We start from the raw sequence: 23,858 nt of genomic DNA on the forward strand, positions 1-23,858 counted from the left end.
TTACACCTGTGCACCAACTATGAGATCTGGAAAACATGCACTGTTACGGGAGCATTGCTATAGACAACTTGGTCCTCAGGACCCCACACAGTTCACGATTTTCAGGTCACCCAGCAGGTGCACAGGTGTATTCATTACTCACTGACACATTTTTAAAGGTGGAGCTAATTATTTCACTTGTTATTCTATAGCTGCATACACACGTAACAATTTTTTTAACAATTTAACTATAATGACGTCATTATCGTTCAATCATTGATAAAATCGTTCAGTTTCTGAGTTATAACGAACGATTATCGTTCATGCGCGTTCCCGTTTGTAGTTTGTAGTTCATTCTGACTGACCAACTGAATGATTTTCATTAAGGGAAGTTACAAAAATTGTTTGTAGTTCAAAAAATCGTTCATTACACTTTAAAAAATCTGACTGATAATCTGACTGATAATCTGACAGAAAATCGTTCAGAAAATCGTTGGTAACAAAATCGTGTGTGTGTATGCAGCTTTAGAGGAGACCTAGAAAACATGCACTGTTTGGGGTCCTGAGGACTGAGTTTGAGAACCTGTGCTATAGACTATCAATAGGGTTAATTAATAACACCGTATAATAATACACTATCCAGTGCATAATGAGACCGATATGTATTGTATATATATGTCCAGGGCCAGGGCCGGAATGGCCATCGGGCACTTCTGGCATTTGCCAGAAGGGCCGACTTGAGGAGGGAGGAAGGAAGGAAGTGTTTCCCGCCCTCCACCCCACGGCTCCGGCTTAACTATGATCTCACGGAGATGGAAGGCGTGGAGGCATTGATGGGCCAGTGGTGCGCTGCACTGGGCTGGGAAGAGATGGGGGGGTGTCGCGAGGCCAGGCCCCCATGACTCGTGGCACACCCCTTTGAATAATAACCATGCCACCCTTCATGAGCGAGTGCCCCTAAGGCGCAGCCCCAGTCCGTCCCTGTCCAGGGCAGTGCTAGGTTCTTCTGCTGCTCCCCAGACTCCTAGACTTGTTCCAATGCTCTGGAATGGTGCCCACATCTGAAATAAAAACGTTCAGCTCAGGCAGGATGGCCCTACTGCCACATCTATGGCTTACTGTGATCACTGGTCCTGTATATGCTGGAATTATGACATACAATACACTCTGATGTATATTACAGCTGGATAAGTGCTAATTATGCTCTCTACATGGACTGGCCACACTCACTCTTTAATCAAACATTTGGAAATTCTCCTCTAGATATCCTGTGTTTACCACTGGCTTTCCAATGTATACAGAAATGTAAGATGAGGAGAGGGCAGTAAGGAGCAGTGGGTGAAGCAAAACAATAATATCAATTATATTAACACAATATTAGGCCTGATTCAGAGCTGTGCCCTAAGCTCCTGGAACTGCGATTTCCATAGCTATGGATGTGCAAAAATACAGCATACAAATGCAGCAGCGGCCAGGACTTATACTGAGATGCCCACCTGAGCCATTGCAGCTGTCCGCAACTGTCAACACATATGCAGCATTGGACGCAGATCATGCAAACATCGACTCCTCCTGCTACTCACCACACCATGATTCCTGCATCTCACCACGCCATGTTTCCTGCATCTCACCACGCCATGTTTCCTGCTTCTCACGACGCCATGTTTCCTGCTTCTCACCATGCCATTCTTCCTCTATCTCACCACGCCATTCTTCCTGCTTCTCACCATGCCATTCTTCCTGTTTCTCACCATGCCATTCTTTCTGTATCTCACCACGCCATTCTTCCTGCTTCTCACCACGCCATTCTTCCTGATTCTCACCACGCCATTCTTCCTGCTTCTCCTCACCACGCCATTCTCCCTGCTTCTCGCACGCCATTCCTCATGCATCTAACCATGCCATTCTTCCTGCTTCTTACTACGCCATTCTTCCTCCTTCTCACCACGCCATTCTTCCTGCTTCTCACCAAGCCATTCTTCCAGCATCTCACCACGCCATTCTTCCTGCATCTCACCAACGTTAGTCCACTTGCGTCCCTTCAGCACCATTCTCCCATGCTACTCAAGAGTGCCATAACCCTGCATTTCTACAGTGACATTCTCCCTGCTTTTTATGAGCACCATTCCACCTTTTTCTCCCCAGCTCCATTCCTCCGATTCTCGCCAGCATCACCCGCCCTGTGTCTCATCAGTACAATTCCCCTTTGTCTATCCAGCTCATTCCCCTGAATCACCCAGTTCATCCCTCTACATCAGCTCAGGTCACCCCACTGTCTGTCCAGATCATGGCCCCTATGTTTGTCTAGCATCAGAAAATTTTAGCCCCTATCACTAACCCACCCCTTTAAAGTATTTTTATTGAATTATTACCCCCTGCCCCGCGCTTTATTTATATTTATTGAATTGTTCAGCCACAGTCACTGCCCTCCTGACCACTCACCAAAATCCACCAATATTTTTTTTAAATCACTAGATGTCACTGGCCAAAGCGCTGACAAACCAGTTTCTATCAGTGCTGCAGCCGCAAACCAGTCCCCACAGTGCTGGTTGGTGTAAGAAGTGTCAGCTCCATCAGTTACCCGTCGGGGAAGTTCCTCTGAGCAGGAATGAGACAGCTGAGAAGTATCTTGTTCCAGTCACAGGTGGAGGGGGAGGCACCGTCCACATCACCTACTGGGCAGCGCATGGTGGGTGCTCTTTGGCTTTTCTGACAGCAGTCAATTGATTGGCAGCCAGTGGCAGTGGCAAACGCAGGATTTCTAGAGGGGGGTTTCCAAATGCTTGATTTTAGAGCGAGTGTGGCCAGTCCATGAAGAGGGCAGAATTAGTACTTAACCAGCTTTAATATGCATCATACAAAGTGTATTGTGTATCATAATTCCAGTATACACAGGACCAGCGATCACAATAAGCCATTAGACGCATCAGCATGCCATCCTGACTGAGCTGGATGTTTTTATTTTAGATGTGGGCCCCACTCCAGACCATTGCAGCAAGTCTGGGAGCCTGGAGGAGCAGCAGAAGAACCTAGCACCGCCTTGGACATATATGTACATATTGGGCTCTATAGCAGTGCATCCCTAATAGTGCATGATTTCCAGATTTCCTAGTTGGTGCACAAGTTATTTATTACTGGCTTATACATGTTGAAAGATCCACAGGTGGTGCTAATTATTTCATTTGTGATACTGAGAAGAACATTCAACACTAGTAAAATTCTATTATATTACTATTTCTACTGTGGTCATGTGTGTGCTGGAGAGGGGGGTTTCCAGGCAGACGGAAACCCCCCCTGCGTTTGCCTATGAGCGGGGATGGGGCACTTTAACCCCTTGGTTTCAGAGAGGAGGGGAGAGGCGGGGAGGCAAAGGGCCCTCCTCCTCTCCTCCTCTTTATTCCTTATGGCATGTGGCCGGCCACAGCATACTGATAATGAGTTAGTCTGACTTATTATTAGTACTGCTCTAATAATGCAGCCGGCCCCCTTCATTGCGATGGACCCTGGTGCAATGCACCGACTGCACCACTGATAGTTACAGAAGTGTACTCCAATGGTCTTCACATGACCAGATCTTTGGGGTGTGGTGTAATGGGAGATTCATAGCATGAATGTGCAGCTATAAAATCTGCAGCAATAGTGTGATGCTGTCATGTCAACATGAACCAGTATCTCTAAGGAGTCTTTTCAGCACTTTGTTTTATCTATGCCACAAAAAATGTAGGCTGTTTTGGGGGGTGATAGAAGGTCCTAGCCAGTATCAGAAAGGTGTACCTAATAAAGTGACTATTGAATGTTAACAATGAGTTTTACCATTCCTTAACTGTCCCAAAATGGCATGCTGAGGGTTGGAAGCACTGCTTGCTAACACGCAAGACTTGTCCAGTTCATGCGTAGAACATGTCCTGCACATGCGCAGACCCACAAACAGCGTATATGTACTTAACCATCGGGTTTGTCTACTTCTCTGAATCAGCCCCTATATGTATATGGCATGTTAAGTGGCTAGTTTATATTAACTAATAAACTCTGCTCTCCATCATTAACCTGGCTGACAAATACGTATAAAGTGTCGGGTATTATATTAATGCACTCTCAATCTAAAATATAGGGGTATATTTACTAAAGTGAGAAATTTTAGAAGTGGAGATGTTGCCCATAGCAACCAATCAGATTCTACTTAACATTTATCTAGCACCTTCTAGAAGATAATAGCTAGAATGTGATTGGTTGCTTTGGGCAACATCTCCATTTCTAAAAACTCTCACTTTAGTAAATATACCCCTTAAGATGCATACACACACAACGATTTTGTTACCAACGATTTTCTGAACGATTTTATGAATGATTTTCTGTCAGATTATCTGTCAGATTTTTTAAAGTGTAACGATTTTTTGAACTACAAATGATTTTTGTAACTTCCCTTAATGAAAATCGTTCAGTTGGTCAGTCTGACTGAATTACAAACTACAAACATGAACGATAATTGTTCATCGTTTTAACTTAGAAAGTGAACGATTTTTTCAATGATTGAACGATTAACAATATCGTTAACGATAATAATCGTTCAAAAAATCATTGTGTGTGTGTATGCACCTTTTGACTTAATAAACAGCTTTGACAGGAGAAACTAAAACAAAATTGCAAACATTTATGTTCTCCAAGTGTACCAATTATATAGTTATTTCTACAAATGTAACATACTTCTGATTGAAGGGCCTGATTCAGACCCGCTCGTGAGCGCTATGCGCTTGCAAGAGGGTCGATGATGGCCCAGTGCGCATGTGCATGACAGAGCCGGCTCCGTCGTGCTCATGCGCGAGACCCGGATAGCGACGGGCAATCCGTCGCTCCGGATCTCATACCGAAGGGGGCGTGCTGTCGATGTTGAGTGACAGCACGCCCCCTTTGGTGGGCGGGCCGGGGACGTGGCTGCCCAGACGGAGGCGTTCCCATTGGAATGCCTTCCGTCTGGGGCCGGCCCCACTGACCTCACAAGTGGGGCTTGCGGCAATGAGACCCTACCACAAGGGTCTCATCGCAAGCCCGATGGTCGCGATGGCCTTGACCATCGCGACCATCTTCCTGGCCGCTCGCTATAGCTGTGGGTGGTCACCCACAGCTATGCGAGCGGCCAGGAGGCCGCTCTGAAAAACAAGAAGGACGGCCCTGATTCAGAGCGAGCGCTCTGTCTGAGCGTCCGGCTCTGAATCAGGCCCTGAATGCTCTATGGACACTTACTAGTTATTTTAAGAAATAGGACAATTGCATCCCTATTTGAATTGCTCAGAGCTGCTAAAACATCTTTGTAGTGATATCAGAACAAACAGTATTATTCTGACCTGCTGTTAATCAGTAACATTGTGTACTATATTGTAAAATTTTGGAAGATATATTTTGCAACATTTTATGGATTGCTATTTTATTCCAGTAGATACTACAGGTTACTGAACCAATTTAGCGGTTTTACCATCACTATACTGTACAAATGCTGATATACTTTGCAGGGAATTGTACAAAATTCAGTAGCTCTATTTAGCTTATTAATTGACACCCATAAATTTCCTTTATTGGAGTCTGAGCATATTTTGCAACATATTACGAATTGCTAATTTATTCCAATAAATGTAACATATTACTGACTGTGAACTAATTCAGCAGTCTTACCGGAATGGGTATAATATCCCGGTGGCTCAATAGCCTCCGGTTCTAATCCCTGCGTGTGTGAAGTGTGAAGATCCTGACAGGGGTGTAAGTACCCTAACCCTCCCTTAGTGGTGCCTATCCCTATCCTCCCTGGGGGTGCCTTACCCTATCCTACCCCCGTTGGTGCCTAAACCTAACTCCCCCTGTCCGCACCCTAAACCTAAGTCTCTCAGGGGGGTGCCGCACCCTAACATCCCCCTGGTGGTGCCTAACCCCCCCTCCCCGCATCCTAACCCTCTCAGTGGTGCCTAATACTAATCTCCCCCCAGGGGTTAATAATCCTAACCTCCATCCCCGAGCTAACTAAAATACTTACCGGCGTCCAGACGATCAGTATTCTGGCGTTCAGGATGCCAACGCCGGTATACTGATCCCATTTGGGATAGCGGCGCCAGCATTTTGCCGGCGGTCGGGATTCCGGTGTCGGTATATTGGGGGCCAGGATCCTGTCCGCCGGTATTTTAACTACATCCCGTCTTACCATCAGTATATCAATGCTAGTATTAACTTTAGGGAGTTATACAAATAAATTGCAGCTTTATCGCTTCCTAACTACTCTCTGTGTATGGTCTCCATTTTTGGATAGGAAATATAAATATATATAATTTATGCATGATATTGGAATAACAGGGTAACCAATATTCGAAGATAAAACATATTATATGAATTATTTCATGAGAACACTATTAATATTGAAACATGTGTGGTACAACATTTATAGATGTAAGAGCACAAGTTAAACACACTAGTGGACATGTTTTTAAACATGATCGTTACTTTCTTTTTACATCTATATTTTTGAATTTTGTTTGGCTTTATTCTCATATGTGATATATTGTAATACAAAGAGAAAATTAATAAAACGTTTTTTTTGTTACATACTTATTTTATTGGATACAATAATAAAAGCTACATTTTAATTACACAACATAGGTCACCTCCCATTTTTTCACAAGTTTAGCAGGGCAAACCCAGGTTCAGTGTGAACTGGGCTGACATGAGAATAACCCAGATCGATGGTGCTGTGTAAACAGTGTCTGAAAACACAGGTCGGACCAAGGTTTTTGGTGGAAAAGAGGTATATGTGTTTCCACCTGCCAGGATAAAGTATTTATTAGAGATGAGCGGGTCTGGTTCCCTGAGAACCGGACCCACCCGAACTTCGGGGATCCGGGGCGATCCGAGGTGCCCCTCGGATCTCTCCTCCTGCCCCGCATCCCTAATCGAGGCAAAACCTCGCGATCCTCTGTCGGATCTCTAGGTTTTGCCTCGAGCGGCCATTTTTAAAAATCCCTTTGCCTTCAATGGGCAAAGAGCTGATTGGCTGACAGAGCCGTCTGTCATGGCTTTCAGCCAATCAGCGTTAAGCCCATTGAATGCAGGGAAAAAAGAAGATGGCGCTGGTTCCCGTGACCCTCCCCCCCCACGGCCGGCACCTCCTGCTGCCGACACACCTGCTGCCGGCAACCCCCGCTGCTAACACACCCACTGCTGATACCGCTGGCAGCCCCGCTGCTGACACCACTGGCTCCCCCATGCTGCCGACACCACCAGCACCCTGCATTGAGAACACCCCTGCACTGCCAGCACAGTCAGCAAACCTGCACTGAGGACACTGCTGGCACCTCCGCTCTGCCGACACCTCCGGTACCCTGCACTGAGGACACTGCCAGCACTCCCACACGGCCATTCCATGTACTGAGGATTTCTTCAGCAACCCCTGCACTGCTGACACAGCCAGCAAATCTGCACTGAAGACACTGCTGGCACACCCGCTCTGCTGACACCACCGGTACCCTGCACTGAGGACACTGACATCACCGCAGTAGTGCCATTCCATGTACTGAGGACACCATCAGCAACCCCCGTACTGCTGACACAGCCAGCAAACCTGCTCTCAAGCCACTGTTGGCACCCCAGCACTGCCGACACCGCTGGTACCCTTCACTGAGGACACTGCCAGCACCGCAGCACTGCCATCCCATGTATTGAGGACACCGTCAGCAACCACCACAATGCCAACACAGCCAGCAAACCTGCACTAAAGACACCACTGGCACTGCTGACATCGCCTGTACCCTTCACTGAGGACACTGGCAGCACTGCAGCACTGTCATTCCATGTACTGAGGACACCATCAGCAATCCCTTCACTGCTGATACATCCAGCAAACCTGTACTGAAGACACTGCTGGCACCCCCTCTCTACTGACACCGCCGGTACCCTGCACTGAAGACACTGCCAGCACCGCAGCACTGCCATTCCATGTACTGAGGACACCGTCAGAAACCCGCTCTGCCGACACTGCAGTCACAATATGGGCACTAAATGAAAGTATAATAGTGGTGCGCTCTGGGTTATTCTAACTAGATGATATGTGGTGAAGATAGTTCCTTAATATCAGACTATAGATGAAATGTTCCTTAGTAACCAATCAGCTACTAATGTCGCAGAAAAAAACTTCCTTATCCCTGACCGGGAAATGTCTAATTATGTCCACAATGTTTTAATAAATCCCATGGGAATCCAACATGAGGGGTCTTGGGAAAATGTCTCAATAATCTGTGGGATGTGTGTTCTTTATGGAGTAAAGTCTCACAGTAAAATGTCTGTTAAATTCTGTAGGATGGGTGTTCTGCTGCAGCGTGCCCTCTTCTCTCTCCTCTCCACCTCAAATGCAATGTATAGGCACTGTATCAGGGACAGGGTATACACAATGATGCAGGTAGGTAAGTGATGGATGTACTTACCAAACTGGTCGGTTCCTGCTGGTATCCTTTGTCCCGGTGCTTAAAGAGGTCCGCGGTGGAGAGAGGGGTGATGTATGTATAGCAATACAGGGAGGCTATGCACTCTAATGAGCGCACCACTATTATACTTTCATTTATGTCTATGTAGAGGTGGGATACCTCTAATTAAGTGGAGCTGCTAGGGTTATCATAACAGGCTGCCTGACAAGAGATCCAGAGCGCTGTTTGTTCTTACCTTCATACAATAAGGGCACTATTGGTGTATCCAACCCACACTGTATTACACACTGTATCCGTGTTGGAAATTGGAAGCTGAACTGCCACATTTTAGTGCAACCCACTGTGTCACTTAGCTTAGTCAGCCAGCTAGCTGGATGCAACCTTTTGGCCTTAACTAGATGAAAAAAATAATATTGTGAGGTGGTCAAAATTGATTAGAAATGACTGGAAATAAATGCTATTGTGGTTATTAATACTGTAGGAACAAAAAAAGGCACATTTTATATGATTTTAGATGTTTTTTTATTTTTTTTAAGGAAAAATCCAGATCCAAAACCAAAACCCGAAAACAAAACACGGAGGTGAGGTTTTGGCAAAACCAATCCAGATCCAAAACCAAAACACGGGGATCGGCGCACATCCCTAGTGTTTATTAAGTCCAAAAGACGCCTGCCAATTCAATGTAATGTAAACTGTGTGTGTCTAAAATAAATCTTTGTAGTCCCATAAATATGTGTGAAAAACCTATTCACAATTGCTTCACATATTTAAAAAAAAAAAAAAACACTATTATTCTGAAGGGCTCTACAGAAGAAATCAGAATTACTATAAAAGTAACTCATGTATCTGTCTCCTCTCTCACAGGCATGCCTCATATTTCTAGTATGGGCTGTGCAACTAAAGATATTTGCAATCACAAAGAAAAATTGCCTATTTTCAAACACGAAAGGAATACAGACGTAATCTCGTGTACTGAAATTAGCAGCGAGCATCAGCTAAAAGCAAGTAAGTTAAAAAGTACTTTCTGGATTCCACTGTAACCATTGTCAGATTAATACTAGGCAGGACCCTAAATGAAGTAACAATTTTTGGAATACCATCTCTGATATCCTCAGCCTCCCTCCCCCGGCATTCGATTATATCAGCATTGTGTCCTGCTAATTTCTAGCTCCATCATGGGTTGCTTTGCACATACACCACTCGTTGCATAGCCTCCCTCCTCCCACAAAATTACACAGATTTCACATCTACTGCACGGGTTCTGCTTAGACACAATGCTATTATACAAAAAATATTCTGCTTTAATCATCCTGACAATGATATTATTCCATCTGTACCACTAATGAAGGTATCTCCATAGGCTACTAATGATGGTATCCCCACTAATGGTGGTATCTCCATAGGCTACTAAAGATGGTATCACCACTAATGGTGGTAACTCCATTGGCTAATAAAGATGGTATCACCACTAATGGTGGTATCTCCATAGGCTACTAAAGATGGTATCGCCACTAATGGTAATATCTCCATAGGCTACTAATGATGGTATCACCGCTATTGGTGGTATCTCCATAGGCTACTAATGATGGTATCACCACTAATGGTGGTATCTCCATAGGCTACTAAAGATGGTATCGCCACTAATGGTGATATCTCCATAGGCTACTAATGATGGTATCACCGCTAATGGTGGTATCTCCATAGGCTACTAATGATGGTATCACCACTAATGGTGGTATCTCCATAGGCTATTAAAAATGGTATCACCACTAATGATGGTATCTCCATAGGCTACTAAAGATGGTATCACCACTAATGGTGGTATCTCCATAGGCTACTAATGATGGTATCACCACTAATGGTGGTATCTCCATAGGCTACTAAAGATGGTATCACCACTAATGGTGGTATCTCCATTGGCTACTAAAGATGGTATCGCCACTAATGGTGATATCTCCATAGGCTACTAATGATGGTATCACCGCTAATGGTGGTATCTCCATAGGCTACTAATGATGGTATCACCACTAATGGTGGTATCTCCATAGGCTATTAAAAATGGTATCACCACTAATGATGGTATCTCCATAGGCTACTAAAGATGGTATCACCACTAACGGTGGTATCTCCATAGGCTACTAATGATGGTATCACCACTAATGGTGGTATCTCCATAGGCTACTAAAGATGGTATCACCACTAATGGTGGTATCTCCATTGGCTACTAAAGATGGTATCACCACTAATGGTGATATCTCCATAGGCTACTAAACATGGTATCACCACTAATGGTGATACCTCCACAGGCTACTAAAGATGGTATCACCACTAATGGTTGTATCTCCACAGGCTACTAAAGATGGTATCACCACTAATGGTCTTATATCCAAGGCTACTAAAGATGTTATCACCACTAATGGTGGTATCTCCATAGGCTACTAATGATAGTATCACCACTAATGGTGGTATCTCCATAGGCTACTAAAGATGGTATCACCACTAATGGTGATACCTCCACAGGCTACTAAAGATGGTATCACCACTAATGGTTGTATCTCCACAGGCTACTAAAGATGGTAACACCACTAATGGTCTTATATCCAAGGCTACTAAAGATGGTATCACCACTAATGGTGGTATCTCCATAGGCTACTAATGATAGTATCACCACTAATGGTGGTATCTCCATAGGCTACTAAAGATGGTATCACCACTAATGGTGGTATCTCCATAGGCTACTAATGATGGTATCACCACTAATGGTGGTATATCCATAGGCTACTAAAGATGGTATCACCACTAATGGTGGTATCTCCATTGGCTACTAAAGATGGTATCACCACTAATGGTGGTATCTCCATAGGCTATTAAACATGGAATCAGCACTAATGGTGATACCTCCACAGGCTACTAAAGATGGTATCACCACTAATGGTTGTATCTCCACAGGCTACTAAAGATGGTATCACCACTAATGGTCTTATATCCAAGGGCTACTAAAGATGGTATCACCACTAATGGTGGTATCTCCATAGGCTACTAATGATAGTATCACCACTAATGGTGGTATCTCCATAGGCTACTAATGATGGTATCACCACTAATGGTGATATCTCCATAGGCTACTAATGATGGTATCACTGCTAATGGTGGTATCTCCATAGGCTACTAAAGATGGTATCACCTCTTATGGAGGTATCTTCATAGGCTACAACACATGGTATCACCACTACTGGTGATATCTCCGTAAGCTACTAAAGATGGTATCACCACTAATGGTGGTATCTCCACAGGCTACTAATGATGGTATCACCACTAATGGTGGTATCTCCATAGGCTACTAAACATGGTATCACCACTAATGGTGGTATCTCCATAGGCTACTAAAGATGGTATCACCACTAATGGTGGTATCTCCGTTGGCTACTAAAGATGGTATTGCCACTATTTGTGGTATCTCCATAGGCTACTAGAATATATGGAAATAATCAAAATGGGAACAATTTGAAAGAACTCTGTTATATTTTTATGTTTTTCATTTATTTAATGTAAAGATCAATCAATGGATGAATGTAATGTAGAAATATATTGTTTTTGTAGGAATTGTAGGGAGTATGTTTGCAGAGAAATCAGTGCTCCACCAGAGTTTTCCTGTGAATCTTATTGAGGCAAAATAATCCTCACACATTTGCTTAATGGGTTTGGCTTAATGAAATCACTGTCTGCAGTTGAGAGGAGGTTACGACCCTGTTTTGAAATGCCAGAAAATATGATAGAAGAAATTAGGGGTGTGCACCGGCCCCTTTTCGTGTTTTGTGTTTTGGTTTTGGATCTGGATCTTTCTTCATGTTTTGGATCTGGATTGGTTTTGCCAAAACCACCCTTCCGTGTTTTGGGTTCTGGGTTTTGTGTTTTGGATCTGTATTTTTTTTTTAAAAGCATAAAAACAGCTAAAATCACAGAATGTGTTGGATTTTCTGCTCCTATGCTATTATTAACCTCAATAACCTTAATTTCCACTCATTTCCAGTCTATTCTGAACACCTCACACCTCACAATAGTGTTTTTATGTCCAAAAGGTTGCACCAAGGTAGCTGAATGACTATGCTAAGCGACACGAGTGGGCGGCACAAACACGTGACCCATCTAGGAGTGACACTGCAATGGCAGACAGGATGGCAGTTTGAAAAACTAGGCCCCAAACTATACATAATGCAAAGAAAAAAAAGAGGTGCAAGATGGAATTGTCCTTGGGCCCTCCCACCCACCCTTATGTTGTATAAACAGGACATGCACACTTTAACAAAGCAATCATTTCAGGGCCTGGGTCTGCCACACGACTGTGGCTGAAATGATTGGTTCGTTTGGGTCCCCAAAAAACAAGCTGGCAATTTATCTGTCCCTGCACAAACTGGCTCTACGGAGGCAAGATGTCGTCCTCATCCTCCTCATCCACCGATTCCTCACCCTCTTCAGTGTTGTGTACATCCTCATCCTCACAGAGTATTAACTCGTCCCCACTGGAATCCACCACCACAGGTCCCTCTGTACGTTCTGGAGGCTGGTCTCCCTGGAAGAGTTGATAATTCATTTTGATGAACATCATCTTCTCCACATTTTGTGGAAGCAACCTCCTACGCCTTTCGCAGACAAGGTTCCCGGCTGCACTAAACACTCTTTCGGAGTACACACTGGAGGGGGGGAACTCAGGTAAAATAGAGCCAGTTTGTGCAGGGGCCTCCAAATTGCCTCTTTTACCTGCCAGTACAGGTACGGACTGTCTGACATGCCTACTTGGATGCTGTCACCGATGTAATCCTCCACCATTCTGTCAATGGTGACAGTATTATATGTAGTGACAGTAGACATGTCAGAAATTGTTGCCAGGTCCTTCAGTCCGGACCAGATGTCCAAACTTGGTCCTGCCTGCCCTGCATCACCGCCAGCGGGTTTCTTAGGATAGCTAAGTTTTTTCCTGGCAGCCCCAGTTGCGGGAGAAAATGAAGAAGGAGCTGTTGACGTGTCACGTTCCGCTTCAGCTGACAGTGTGTTCACCAGCAGGTCTTTGCACCTCTGCAGGCTTGTGTCGGCCGGAAAGAGAGACACCACATATGCTTTAAAACTAGGATTGAGCACGGTGGCCAAAATGTAGTGGTCTGATTTCAACAGATTGACCACCCTGGAATCCTGGCAAAGCGAATGAAGGGCTTCATCCACAAGTCCCACATACAGAGCGGAATCGCTCCGTCTTAGCTCCTCCTTCACTTTCTACAGCTGCTTCTGCAAAAGCCTGATGAGGGGAATGACCTGACTCAAGCTGGCAGTGTCTGAACTGACTTCACGTGTGGCAAGTTCGAAGGGCTGGAGAACCTTGCACAACACAGAAATCATTCTCCACTGTGCTTGAGTCAGGTGCATACCACCTCCTTTGCCTATGTCATAGGTGGATGTATAGGCTTGTATGGCCTTTTGCTGCTCCTCCATCCTCTGAAGCATATAGAGGGTTGAGTTCCACCGCGTCACAACCTCTTGCTTCAGATGATGCAGGTTCAAGAGTGTTTGCTGGTGCTCCAGTCTTCGGCACGCAGTCGCTGAATGGCGAAAGTGGCCAGAAATTTTTCGGGCCACCCAAAGCGTCTCCTGCATGCCCCTGTCGCTTTTCAGAAAATTCTGCACCACCAAGTTTATTGAGTGAGCAAAACATGGGACGTGCTGGAATTTGCCCATATGTAATTTCCGCACAATATTGGAGGCGTTGTCAGATATCACAAATCCCCAGGAGAGTCTAAGTGGGGTAAGCCACTGGGCGATGATTTCTCTCAGTTTCTCTAAGAGGTTGTCGGCGGTGTGCATCTTACTGAAACCGGTGATACACAGCGTAGCCTGCCTTGGAACGAGCTGGCGTTTCTGAGATGCTGCTACTGGTGACGCTGCTGTTGTTGCTGCGTAAGGTGATACATCTACCCAGTGGGCTGTCACAGTCATATAGTCCTTAGTCTGCCCTGTTCCACTTGTCCACATGTCTGTGGTTAAGTGGACATTGGGTACAACAGCATTTTTCAGGACACTGAGGACACTTTTTCTGACGTTTCTGTACAGTCTCGGTATCGTCTGCCTAGTGAAGTGGAATCTAGACGGGATTTGGAACCGGGGACACACTACCTCCATCAATTGTCTAAATCCCACTGCACTAATGGCGGATACCGGGCGCACGTCTAACACCAACATAGCAGTCAAGGCCTCAGTTATACGTTTTGCTTCAGGATGACTGCTGTCGTACTTCATCCTCCTCGTTAAGGACTGTTGGAGGGTCAATTGTTTAGTAAAAGTAGTGGTGTTCCTACTTCCTCTCTGGGATGATGAACGACTCCCAGCAGCAGCAGCAACAGCAGCAGCGGCAGCAGGAGGCGTAGCAATGCAGGATCTTCTGGAGGAATCCCGGATAGGAGAGTCAGTCATGCCAGTGACATGGCCTGCAGGACTACTTCCGATCCTGACTAAGGAGGAAATTGACGAGGAGGGAGTTGACGGTGTGGTTTGCTGGCGCTTGGATACAACAGGACAACGGGATTTAGGTGTCCCTGGACTGCTTACGGTCTTAGCCAAAGTTTCTGAACTTGACAGTAACTTTTTATGAACGCGCTGCAGGTGCCGTATAAGGGAGGATGTTCCTAGGTGGTTAACGTCCCTACCCCTACTTATTTCACCTTTACATATGGTACATATGGCAAGACAGTTGTTGTCCGGATTTGGATAGAAATATTGCCAGACAAAAGAGGTGGAATGTTTGGTCTTCTGTCCAGGCATGACCGTGATGGGCTTTTTCATCCCACGGACAACAACTGTCTCCCCCGGAGCCTGATTTAAACAAACCACATCACCGTCAGAATCCTCCTCACTAACTTCCTCCTCAGCGCCAGCTACACCAGTATCCTCATTCTGTTGTACTTCAACAGTGACATCTTCAATTTGCATATCAGCAAGTGGACTGTGGGTGCTCCTTTCAGCACTTGCAGAGGGCGTGCAAATGGTGGAAAGAGCCACCTCTTCCCGTCCAGTGCTGGGAAGGTCAGGCATCGCAACCACCACCACACTTGGACTCTCCTTGGGGATTTGTGATATCTTCTTAGAATGCACAGTTCTTCGCTGTGCTTTTGCCAGCTTAACTCTTTTGATTTTTTTAGTGGGAGGAGGGCTTCCATCATCATGTGAAGCTGAACCACTAGTCATGAACATAGGGAAAGACCTTAGCCATTCCTTGCCACTCCGTGTCGTAAATGGCATATTGGCAAGTTTACGTTTCTCTTCAGATCATTTAAATGTTTTTTTCAAGGTAATTTTCCTGAACTTTGCCATTTGGGATTGTATGTGCCCTCTACTATGACATTGGGCGCTTCGGCCTTGGCAGACGACGTTGATGGCATGTTATCGTCTATGTCATGACTAGTGGCAGCAGCTTCAGCACTAGGAGGAAGTGGTTCTTGATCTTTCTCTATTTTATTTTTATCTGAGAAAATTTGGTCCTCCATTTATGTTATATCAATTTGATATATACGTGCGGCTAAGGCGCACACAAACACAGAAAATATTTTTTTATTTTTGATGGAGAGTAGTGCACTTTGTGGGTTACACCACCCTTTAAGAAATGAGCCAGCCGGCTCTTTACTTATGGGACACAGGCGCACGCTTGGCGCTGCTCCTTTGTTGATGCACGTGTGGCTACTGCGCACACAATTCACAAACACAGAAACATTTTTTTAATTTGGTTTGGAGTGTACTTTGGGGGTTACAGCACCCTTTAACGGTCAAGCCAGCCGGCCCTTTACTTATGACACAGGCACACGCTTGGCACTACTTTGTTGATGCACGTGCGGCTACTGCGCACACAATTCACAAACACAGAAAATATTTTTTTATTTGGTTTGGAGTGTACTTTGGGGGTTACAGCACCCTTTAACGGTCAAGCCAGCCGGCCCTTTACTTATGACACAGACGCACGCTTGGCACTACTTTGTTGATGCACGTGTGGCTACTGCGCACACAATTCACAAACACAGAAAATATTTTTTTATTTGGTTTGGACTGGAGTGTACTTTGGGGGTTACAGCACCCTTTAACGGTCAAGCCAGCCGGCCCTTTACTTATGACACTGGCGCACGCTTGGCACTACTTTGTTGATGCACGTGCGGCTACTACGCACACAATTCATAAACACAGAAAATATTTTTTTATTTGGTTTGGAGTGTACTTTGGGGGTTACAGCACTCTTTAACGGTCAAGCCAGCCGGCCCTTTACTTATGACACAGGCGCACGCTTGGCACTACTTTGTTGATGCACGTGCGGCTACTGCGCACACAATTCACAAACACAGAAAAAATATATTTTTTTTAGCACTTGGGGGGAGCACCCCTGACGGACAGAGCACCCCCTGGACAACACTACAGCACCCCTTTAGGACTGGGACACTGCACAGGACTTTGGAGTGGACACAGCCCCTATGGACAACTGACTGCACAACACAGTCCAGCCAGCCCCTATGGACTTTGAAGTAGTGGACACAGACCCTGTTAACAACAGCAGCACAGCACAACACAGCCAGCCCCTATGGACTTTGAAGTAGTGGACACAGCCCCTATGGACAACAGCAGCACAGCGCAGCACAGCACAGCACAGCACAACACTACTCTGCACTACACTACACTACACAGCCCAGCCAGCCCTAACTCCCACCCTCCCTCTTCACTGTCCACAGCCGAGTGAGAAAATGGCGCCGACGAGGGTACCTTATATAGGATCCAAAACCCGCGAGACCCGGAAGGCGGGATGATGACGTTTTGCCTCGATTTCAGATCCGAATCAGGTGGGAAAAGTCGAGCCTGACTCGGATCAGCCTCGGATCGGGGGGGCTTGGGGGGGTTCGGATTTCAGAAATCCGAACCCGCTCACCCCTAGAAGAAATAAGGCAAGGATGGCAGACAAACCAAAGTTTTATCATTGCCCATACTCATTGCTGTCATCAGGGGAATATTGATGCAAGGGGCCAGACTAGACAGAATTCCTGGAGTGAACATGGTACTGTCCACCAGTTCAAGATCCTGGGCACATGACTTCTAGTTAATATCAGCCATGACCCCAGGATGGCATAGTCATGCCCCTTGCAGAATGGAAAGAAACCCCTGGCATTTGCAGCAGGTATGGGCACATTCCCTACCCTCCTCAGCACATGACCCATCAGCTCTTGTACTAGACACAACTCGCCAAAAAACAACTGGGAAGAAGTTTAGCCCTTTATCACTATCACTAAACATGGGTCTTGTTGTGATGCTGAAATGCAGCGTTAATTGAACTAAACCACCTTTACCCTCAGTGTAAGAACTTTTACAGACCACTGTAAAATATATTTAGTTTTACAGAAAGAAGAGTAGGTCCCTATTCTGTAGGCAATGTGCAGTTCATGCTCTTGCAGCTTGTATTTCTTTTACATGTTGGCTGATATAAATGTGAAAGGCATTGGCATAAAAATCTATTCCTGAAAGGGAAAACATTAGCTTTAGACTTACTCTAGAATTACATACAGTAGTTAGATATGTGGCACATATGAGGGTTATAGGAAGTTCTCACATATTGAGGGGGAGATGTATTATAGCGACACGTTAAGTGCTGCTATATCGCTTCCTGCTTTGCCTCTTTATAGAGGCAAAGCAGGAAGCACTAACAATGAGATCTATGAACATCTCATCGACCGGTGCGGAGGAGCGTTAACTCCCCTCTCCGGTGATCCCTGCCTGAGTAAATGGTGCATCAGCCTAGTGCTTATGCGCTGTGTCTTAGTCCAGACCAGCTCCACTGAGCATTCACGGGATCTCCCAAAAATCGCAAGATCCCGCGTGCAACCCTGTAGCTGGCAGCCACTGCAGCAGGGACAACGCTGTCCCTGCTGTGGGGATAGGGCATCGCCAGGCTGCAGCTGTCGATAGCGACAGCTACAGCATTCAGAATGGTCAGGTGAACTGCGCTGCTATCTTCTAAATAGCAATCATTTTTGTGTCAACCATTTTCATGTCGAACTTTTGACCCGGTCGACCTTTTGTACCTGTCGACCATCTTACATGTCGAAGTTTAGTGTGTCTGACTTTTGTCCCTGTATGACTATTGACTGTCTAACATCCGGTGTCTATCTAGACATTGTCTATCTAATTACTGTCTATCTATAGTGCGGAACCCTTACACAGCAACCTTCAAGACACTTATTAGATGTTGCTCTGTCTGGGCTCCAGCCTAGGTTGATGTTGATGATAGCATTCATGTTTTACTGAATGAACCTGAATTCCTACAAATGTGTTTTATTTTTCTTCAAATATAAGAATGTTGTTTCTTTCTGCGGAGTCTCCATTGAATTGTGAATAATTGTGGACTCTTCAGGCTTCTCCTCTCATTGGGGCTAAGCACAATCCAATCATCTATCATCATAAGCCATTTTTATTTACTAATACTGTATTGGGTAAAAGCAGCCCAAATTTAAATGTTGCCTAGGATACCATGAAGCCATCATTCAGCTCTGGTGCTAAGAAAACTTATGTTGCCAGCTTTATATGTATTTATAAGTTAATATGTGTGTGTTGTTTATTCTAGGAAATTTTCTTTGGTGTTACTCTTGTCAGAATTCCAGCATCAACAACTGTGATGACCAATATGATCTGTGCGAGCATGACGAGGATATCTGTATGTTTGAAAGAACAAGAATTATATATGGTATACTTGCTTCATATTGTATCCTGTTAATAAGTACTTTATGGTATAAATAAAATATTTATATTAAAATTAAAAAATAACATTTATAGGCCTTTAAATTAGCGTGTAAAAAACTTGAATGTTCTTTGCAGAGAAATGTGTCTGCAAATTAATCAGGGACATCAAGGACACGGCAGACATAAGGCTGATGGAGGACTCTATTAGCCCCAGGTTGTGTGGTACGTTTGGCATAGCCTGTTTGCTGACAGATGGGCTGGAGTATACCAAGTTGTAACATGTAACATGGACAAGCTGCTTGTGGGGTTAGCCTAAGAGATGTGATTGGATGGGCAGTATGTTGTTCGATAAATGGCTTGGTTAGGTCCAGTGGCGGCTCCAGAGGTGGGGCTTCAGCACAGTTCAAAATTCATATAGGGGAGCCACACCAACTGCCAGTGAGTCCCAGCCAGTGATGTTTGGCAGCATTTGGGGTGGCAGTTGGTGTGGCTTCCCTATTTGAATTTTGAACTGCGCTACAGCCCCAACTCTGGAGCCGCCACTGGTTAGGTCTCTTACTATTTACAGTTTGCTTTGCCTGCTGCTTACATTGTTTTTGAATCTGTGTGTACTGTGACATTTTTGTAGGGGTAAAATTACTTTGGCAAGCCATCGCTTCACGGCATATTAAAAAAAAAAATGAAAACAGCAATGATATTAGAAGCTTAATATCATCGCTGTTTTAAACTTCAGTCTTAAACACGCAGAGAAGCGATGCTTCCAAACACTGCCGCATAGTAAATGATCCTGTTTCTGTTCGCGCTGTCATCCTCTCGTTTGTTATCTTTTGTTGTCTTCTTTTTTTGTTTTCCTGTTATTTTTACTAACATTTTTCATCTGTTCTTCTTCCATTTTTTTCTTTCCTGGTTCTCCTTTCTTTCAGCCACTTCATTTACCTCTATGTTCTCCTGTCTCAGCAATGGATTGTCCTGAATACATAGCTGTTAAGTGATTTTGTATTATTGCTCACAGTAGGGGTGATTCAAAGGTGTATGCAGGGAAACCATTGGGCGCAAGTGTCTGATGGTTTCCTTCTGTGCATGCGTCCGGACAACACTGCGCATGTCCTGCGGTGGGCACCGCACAAAGACACAGATCGAAAATGCATGCAGGTGTTTCTGAGTGGTACCTGGGGAGGTGTGGCTACCAATCATGGGAGTGTTGGTGTCAGTGACTGCATCTTAAGATGCTGATTATCGCTCCTAATGTCCGATCTCTCAAATGTGTCCATCTCCGAATCAAGCCCATTGTTTTTTAAGTTGGACACGTCCTCCTGAGATACATCTTAGTCAACATGCATTTAAATATGATGCTTTTAGCATGCCCACCATCTTGGCATGCGATCACTATGTGTATGCAAATGCCCACCAGTCATTCATAAGACGCCCACTTGCGCACGTAATCTCCTGGAAGTGCATGAAACCATTGGTACATTGAGCACGATCGGATGCGATCATAGTGCTTGAGGTTGACTATACCCAGCCGCAAGCACTGCGTTCACTTCAGTGTGAAATACAACCAGGTGATGATGTGTACTATGACGCTGCCTCTTAATTATGCACGCCTCTGAAACGGCGTTAAGACACTCAGGCACGCCTGCATTCGCACCTGCACTCCCTCTCTTTTAGTGGCCTGCCCCTATTACCACCCATAAATGGTCACTCATTCAGCTGAGCTGTCTTTACCGGGCGAGTGAACACTTTCCGATCTTTCGCTATGGTTTGCGTACATGCATTGCAATGCATACGCCTGCGCAGATTGTAAATATCGGACAGCTACAAGTGTTCGCATCCTAACGAGTGGGTCTGAATGAGCTCCTCAGTGCTAAGGGCACCCTAACAGTCCAGGTGTTCAGGATATCCATTCTTAAGCACAGGTGACTTAATAAGTACCTCAGTCAGTTTGATTATACCATCTATGCAGAAGCATGGATGTCCTTAAAACCTGGACTGTTAGGGTGCCTTGAGGACCAAGTTTGAGATGTTATACATAAGTAGTTCTCAACTCCAGTCCTAAAGTACCACCAACAGGTCATGTTTTCTGGATTTCTTTAATCATGCACAGGTGAGTTCATCTATTTTGCTGGGTTTGTATTATCACACCTGCTCCCACAGACATGACCTGTTTTGAAAATATTAGGCTTGAGGTTGAGAACTTCTGCTATTAATTAATCCACTTGGATAATAAAATAAAATGTATATAATCACCTTGACATTGACCTTTTCATAGAGAGAACTCTGTAATTATCAACCTGCAAAGATGTTAGTAAAGACTGTCGAAGCCGGATGATTGGCTGAGATCAGATCTTTGAAAATATCTGAATACGCCATGTTTGTGTTGTCTGCACGACGCCATCTGGCTGTAGTCAGCATAATATCATTGTATACGGTGCTATTTAGCATTGTGTACATCTGCTGTGTTACTGCACACTGTTAAAGTCTTTACATAATAAATGCGCATGGATACACATATGTATTTAAAATAATTTATATATATTTAAAGATGCAAGGTTTGGCCAGTGCTGGGAGACAAGCCCTGTGGAGATGTCTGTGACTAGTAATTGAAAAACACACACATATTGTGAGGTGCAGACGAGTGTTTTGAATGAACCATTGTCTTTAGGTCTGACTATCATTGTATGCCTTTAGGAACTAGCATTTACCTTCCAAATAGGCTGGAGAGAGGCCTTTGATTACATTGTGATTCCATCAAGTATCTGCTTGCCATCTCTGATCAGAACAACTCCATTGTCTGTCATTTTTGAACTTAGGGCCTGATTCAGACCCACTCGCGAGCGGCTGTCCGCTCGCAAGTGGGTCGATATTCTGCACTGAGCATGCGCACGACGGAGGGAGCTCCGTCGTGCGCATGCCCCAGACGCGACGAGCGAAGGATTTTCCTTCGCTCGTAGTGTCTCTTCAAAGGGGGCGTGCTGTCGATGTTGACTGACAGCACACCCCCTTTGGTGGGCGTGCCGGGGGCGTGCCTCCCTGACGGGGGCGTTCCCACGGGAACGCCTCCCGTCAGAAGCCGGCCCACTGACATCACTAGTGATGTCAGTGGGAGTGATTTTGGCTCTGATACAGCCAAAATCACTCCGAGCCTTGTGGTTGAAAAACTCAACCACAGGCTTTTGTACGCAGTTTCGATGGTCGCGATGGTCACGACCATCGCGGCCATCAAACTGCACGCTCGTATAGGCTGTGGGTGGTGACCCACAGCTATACGAGCGTCCAGGAGGACGCTCCATAGTTATGGAGGACGGCCCTCATTCAGAGCGTGCGCTCTGCTCAGAGCGTACGGCTCTGAATGAGGGCCTTAGTTCAGACAGAAGTAATATACTGAATAAAGCTATATATATTAGGGATGTGCAGGCTCGGATAGGTTCGAGTTTGCACGTGGAGTTCGGATTTTTCCCTCCAAAAAAACGGAACTCAGAACGAGGCAAAACGTCATCTTACATGGACGAACATCATCATTCCTGGACAAAAGACCAGGAATGATGATGTTCGTCCATGTAAGATGACGTTTTGCCTCGTTCTGAGTTCCGTTTTTTTGGAGGGAAAAATCCGAACTCCACGTGCAAACTCGAACCTATCCGAGCCTGCACATCCCTAATATATATATATATATATATATATTAATATATGTATATGACACTGATGCTCATTTGCACACACACACATATATATATATTAGGGGTGAGCGGGTTCGGTTTTACTCAGTTTTACTCGGTTCTTATCGCCACTTTACCGCAAATTTGGCTCGATTTTATTTTCTATCTAAAACACATGTTCGGCGATAGCCAATAAAAAGATCCGGGTAAAACTGAGTAAAACCGAACCCGCTCACCCCTAATATATATATATATATATATATATATATATATACATACACTTAATCACATATACACAGTTGCTATTGTTAATATAAAAACACACACAGCGCATGTTTGCGCTGTACTCAACCCCAGCACACAGCGCACCTTTTACGCTGCGTGTAGACGCACAATGCATACTTACATATAATCATAAATATACACTCACTCATAAAAGGTTCCTTTACATTAAACGTAATATTAGAGGTTTTAGTTGCATATAATTATGTTGTGAAATGAATGTATATGATATTTAAAGTATACAACATGATAGACATGGCTGTTTGGTACTATACTGACACCCTGTTTATTTCCAGATATTCGAGTCTATCAGCGAGGGAGTCGCATCTTGCGTTTGATGGTTATGGATTGTAGGAAATTATTGGTTAGAATGTATACTCTGTATGTAGTGTCTTAAACCAATTAAAGAAAGACAATGTAATCTCAAGAGACTGTGGAGAATTGGGACATACCCCTAGTGAACTGTCCTATGAACTACAGCATACTACAAAGACCAAGAGCAAGAACCAATGGAATTATGTTTGTCTGTCCACAATGTTGTTATCATGATCTGTTAGGGTATAAAGCCTGTGTCCTGGTCCCAATCAGTAGCCATTCTCTTTGGATGACCACAGGCTTCTGGACTGATGACTATATGCTGGAACCAGTGCGCATGCAAATGTATTGGGCTGTATCGTATATTCTGTATTTAATTGTCTTTGCACTAATTGTGCTAGATCAACCTTTCTTTTTATTG

General features: G+C 44.7%; 2 protein-coding genes across 2 annotated transcripts in view; both read left to right on the plus strand.

The window, feature by feature from the left end:
• The window catches only part of LOC148535443 (cell adhesion molecule CEACAM5-like), a 257,680-nt gene that overhangs the window by 142,502 nt on the left and 91,320 nt on the right, over positions 1-23,858 (plus strand). The window lies entirely within an intron of this gene.
• LOC148535446 (phospholipase A2 inhibitor and Ly6/PLAUR domain-containing protein-like) overlaps positions 1-23,858 on the plus strand; it is a 44,433-nt gene that overhangs the window by 599 nt on the left and 19,976 nt on the right. Inside the window, exons 2-3 of the mRNA XM_088462603.1 lie at positions 9,300-9,440; positions 19,069-19,188. Coding sequence (XP_088318729.1) covers positions 9,302-9,440; positions 19,069-19,188 — 259 coding nt within the window. The 5' untranslated portion in view covers positions 9,300-9,301. The remainder of the gene's footprint in view (positions 1-9,299; positions 9,441-19,068; positions 19,189-23,858) is intronic.

This window comes from Taudactylus pleione, unplaced genomic scaffold (genome assembly GCF_031769625.1).
Source record: "Taudactylus pleione unplaced genomic scaffold, aTauple2 ptg000051l, whole genome shotgun sequence".
NCBI lineage: Eukaryota > Metazoa > Chordata > Amphibia > Anura > Myobatrachidae > Taudactylus > Taudactylus pleione.